Source organism: Triticum dicoccoides, chromosome 5A (assembly GCF_002162155.2).
Source record: "Triticum dicoccoides isolate Atlit2015 ecotype Zavitan chromosome 5A, WEW_v2.0, whole genome shotgun sequence".
Classification (NCBI taxonomy): Eukaryota; Viridiplantae; Streptophyta; class Magnoliopsida; order Poales; family Poaceae; genus Triticum; species Triticum dicoccoides.
Window position 1 is genome coordinate 8,435,226 of NC_041388.1, and position 4,078 is coordinate 8,439,303.

At 45.4% G+C, this 4,078-nt stretch overlaps 1 protein-coding gene across 2 annotated transcripts; it reads right to left on the bottom strand.

The window, feature by feature from the left end:
• Window positions 1-3,402, bottom strand: LOC119298774. 2 transcript variants are annotated; one of them, XR_005145975.1, is made up of 5 exons: window positions 3,108-3,402; window positions 1,500-1,546; window positions 1,241-1,385; window positions 414-775; window positions 1-113 (listed from the first exon to the last, which is right to left on the bottom strand). XR_005145975.1 is itself a non-coding variant. In XM_037576067.1 (4 exons), the coding sequence occupies exons 2-4, from the start codon at window positions 1,535-1,537 to the stop codon at window positions 509-511; spliced, it is 450 nt and encodes a 149-aa protein (XP_037431964.1). In that variant the 5' UTR covers window positions 1,538-1,546; window positions 3,108-3,402; the 3' UTR covers window positions 289-508. The 2 variants fall into 2 exon arrangements, 1 of the variants encoding a protein (XP_037431964.1); XM_037576067.1 differs by lacking the exon at window positions 1-113 and having other exon boundaries at window positions 289-775.
• Window positions 3,403-4,078: the final 676 nt, after the last annotated feature.

Here is a 4,078-nt window from a genome sequence, read left to right on the forward strand (position 1 = left end):
TTCTTCGACTGCAGCTGCTTCTGCATGTTGTCCGAGTCCATGTTGGCGTCCGCGAACCCCTTGGGCCCGATCGTCGTGCCCAGGGCGCCCCCGCTCTTTATGAACTCCTCCACCTAACCTCGCATACACACACCTAGTATTAGTAGTAGTAGCAGGTTAGTTAATGGTTAGTCCCCATCACTAATCAATTTGCCAACTCAAGCCCTGCCAACCCAATTCCTAACCACCACTTCCCCTTCATCCCAACGGAAGCCATAACAATTCCAAGAAGAAAATAAATGGGTGATGTAACTGGTGTATGTGGAAAGGAAATTCAAATCAAATATGCGATCAGCACAGAGTAGGGGACACAAAATTCAAACATTATTAAACCGCTGTCTCGAGATGTCAGCAACAGGGGATTGATTATTCACCTCTCAATGCAAAACACTTACTTGACCCTTTCTTTCTTTCTTTCTTTCTTTCTTTTAGGGGAAAGAACAAACAAACAGACAAACACGGAGTAGCATCATTCGACGTCGAACCCCTTCTCCTGGAGCTCCTGCACCACCTCGTTGCGCATCCGGAACCACAGCTTGCGCGCCTCCTGGTCAAACTTCTTCGACTGCAGCTGCTTCTGCATGTTGTCCGAGTCCATGTTGGCGTCCGCGAACCCCTTGGGCCCGATCGTCGTGCCCAGGGCGCCCCCGCTCTTTATGAACTCCTCCACCGCCTCCTCGTCGCCCGGGTACGGGAACTCCCTGCGCTCGTACAGATGCGCCATCTCCTTCTCTTCCTAGGTAAATGATTTGGAAATAGAATTTTAAAAGCAAGAAATATAAAACTCAACATTCAGGTGAAAGGAACATAAGCATTGGCATAAAGGCTGTCTGAATCGCATCTCATAAACATAATACAAGTGTCTACTATGCTGCTGCCTATGCTTTAATCAGCAACCGGTTATGGTAGTTCATGGATGCAAATCAGTTCTAGTCTATGTATGCTGCTCCAATCAATTATGTGAGCGTCTCATACAACAAAATTATAGAAAGTACGCTGCTGGATTAATTCATGTCTCAGGTCACAGTATGCACTGAATGGACATTATCTACTGCAAGTTCTGAACCACAGCACCAAAAACTAAACATACAGCAGGATGAACTTATTGTACTGAACACATATCTTCAAGCAAAACAAAAGGCCTCGGCAATTCATGTCTGCCCCATCCAAGAAATAAACTAAAGGTCACCACCGGCCATACCTTGGGCCGTGGCTTGAGCGTCCACCAGCCAAGCGGTGATGTCTCATTCCAGAACCACGCGGCGCCAAAAAGCGCATATGTGCATAGCATGCCCTTGCCCATCTGCTTAAAGAAGTAGGCGTCCCCCTTCTCAAAACCCAGCCTCCTGAACCCCACAGATCAACAAGAACAGAGGCATCATCAAGAATCAATCTGTTCAAAAGCCAAAGAACTGTAGACAGGGCAAGCCAGCTAGGGAAGGCTAGTCGAACTCGCTTACTTCAGAAGCCGACGGGCCTGGGGGAAGCTGCGCAGCATCGTGCTCACCTGCAGGAAAGGGCAAAAGTGAAGGGGTTTTCAGTGCACCATTTCCGTCAAACAGGTATGCTAATATAACATAGGAACATGTTTGATACTCAGAGACTTCAAAGATTTACACCTTAACTGAGCATTGTAAAAAAAGAAAACAATCAATGCAAATTACAAAATAGTCCCTCCGTCCGGTGAAGAGTGTACGTTTGGCTTCAAAATTTGTCCACAAAAGAGTGTACTTCTATCTTCCCAATGCACTTTAATGTAGAAAAAATACTTCTCTCTCATCACACAGTAATCAAGACCAATAATAATCTGCACATGGTCTTCTTAATTTCTACATGCACTTAGCTCATTGGGGGTTAGGTAATTAAAGAGGAGAGAAATGGTGGCTTGCACCTTTTCAATGCATTTTTTACTTCATTTCATAACTTGTCCTAAAATCTCTAGATGTGCACTCTTCTCCGGACGAAGGGAGTATAATTCACCTAAGAGTTGCAGAACTGGTTATGGTTTTGGACATATATGTGATTAGGCCTGCGCATTCGGCTAATTCAGTTAGTTCGTTTAGGAAGATATATTATCAAAACTTTGGCAAATGCAATATAAAATGAAAATACAGTTCAGTTTCAGTATGCACTATCTCTGTAACTAAAATATAAGACATTTTTGCAATTCAATTTGAACTGCAAAAATGCCTTATATTTAGTTACAGAGGTAGTGCATACTGAAACTGAACTGTATAATATAAGACATTTTTGCAATTCGATTGGAACTGCAAAAATGTCTTGTATTTAGTTACAGAGGTGGTACCAAACTAACCTGAATTAGAATGAATTCAAAAAATGGAGGCAACGATATTTATTTTCTGTTTCTATATGTCGTGACCAAAAATCTTCATATCAATTACTCCCTCGTTCCTAAATATTTGTCTTTCTAGACATTTCAAATGACTACTACATACGGATGTATGTAGACATATTTTAGAGTGTAGATTCACTCATTTTGCTCCGTATGTAGTCACTTGTTGAAATGCCTAGAAAGACAAGTATTTAGGAACGGAGGGAGTACTCTCTAAACACGGATTCTCAGTCCTTGAGCAATTCCACGTCGTATATGATGAGTACATTCCTGTCTAGTGTCAACAACTTTTATGGCATGATTCGTTTTAGATTACCATGGAGCAGAGCTCCCCGGTTCAAATTCCACCAGAAACAAAACCACCCGACTTGCTACTTCAGGCTCGGTACAAAAAAAAACAGAGCTGTATTTGAGAGCAGAGCATGCCGCCCGGCTCAAGGCACGCGTCACAGGATGCAAAACGAAGCCTTCAAACGCTCATCGCGGAGAAGGCACCTGCCATGCCACATTCGCCTCAGCACGACCGCCGCACCCATAACAACGCATAACAGCACAATCTGTTACAAGGTTCACTTCTCAGTGGTCTTTGAGGCATAACCGCAAACAGGACATGTGCATGGCACACAGGCGGAGCGCATCGACGTCGATCGAGGTATGCTGGAGCACCAGCAGTGAGAGGTGAAACGATTAAGGTTAGTGGTGATGGAATCGTTACCTGTGTGGCTTTGCCAGAAGGGGCAGGGAGCGTCGGCGGCCGTTGGGCGCAGGGCGTCGGGGAGCCGGGGACGAGCGAGGGGGTCAGACTTGAGAGTAGGAGGGGGAGGAGGGGTCTAGGCGGGGTGCCGGCGAGCGCCGGATGACGGGGCGAAGCCGGAGGCGAGGCAGCGACGGCAAGGCCAGTGAGCGTGCCGCCGCCGGCGAGGCCGTGACGGGGTCGTGGGTCGTCGGTTGGGGAGAGCTCGCCGTTGCTGGGCTGCTGGGCCGCTTGCACAACAAACTGGAAGGCCGAGTTCGTTTTGTTCACCGAAATCACTGGTTAGAGTGCGCTCTCTTGCCCCCTTCAAAAGAGAAAAAGAGAGAGAGAGAGTGCACTCTTGCAAAAAATAAAATAAGAATGCACTCTTGCAAAGGCAAAAAAAAAAAACCCTCCCCTTGTTGTGATAAGTGGGGTTGAGCGACATTTGTTGCAACCTAAGAGTTTTGCGCTCTTTTTTTAGATTTATTTTTTCAAGACGTTTTATCTCTTGTACCGTGCATCCACCAGTCATCGTTGGGTTTCTCAAGTCGAGATTTTCAAAACTAGATCACATGTGGATAAGCTTCTGACGGATTTTTTCAAAAAAAAAAACCCGAGAATTGGAAAAACCAAAAACCAGGGAAAAACAGAAGAAAAAAACAGAAACCAAAAATAAAACCTTAAAAACAAAAACTAGAAGCGCACTTGTGCTTTTTCACCTTTTCAGGAAGCAGATGTGTGCTTCTGCGGAAACACAGTTGTGTTTTTTCATCTTTTTTGAGAAGCAGATGTGTGCTTCACGCGGAAGCGCGGCTGTGTGTTTCACTTTTCGAGAAGCACAACTATGTTCCTCACAAAATCGTAGTTGTGGTCTTCACTTTTCGGGAAGCAAACAACGCTTCACATGGGTGTGCCCAATGTAACACATGGCGCGCTAGGGTGCTTCCCAC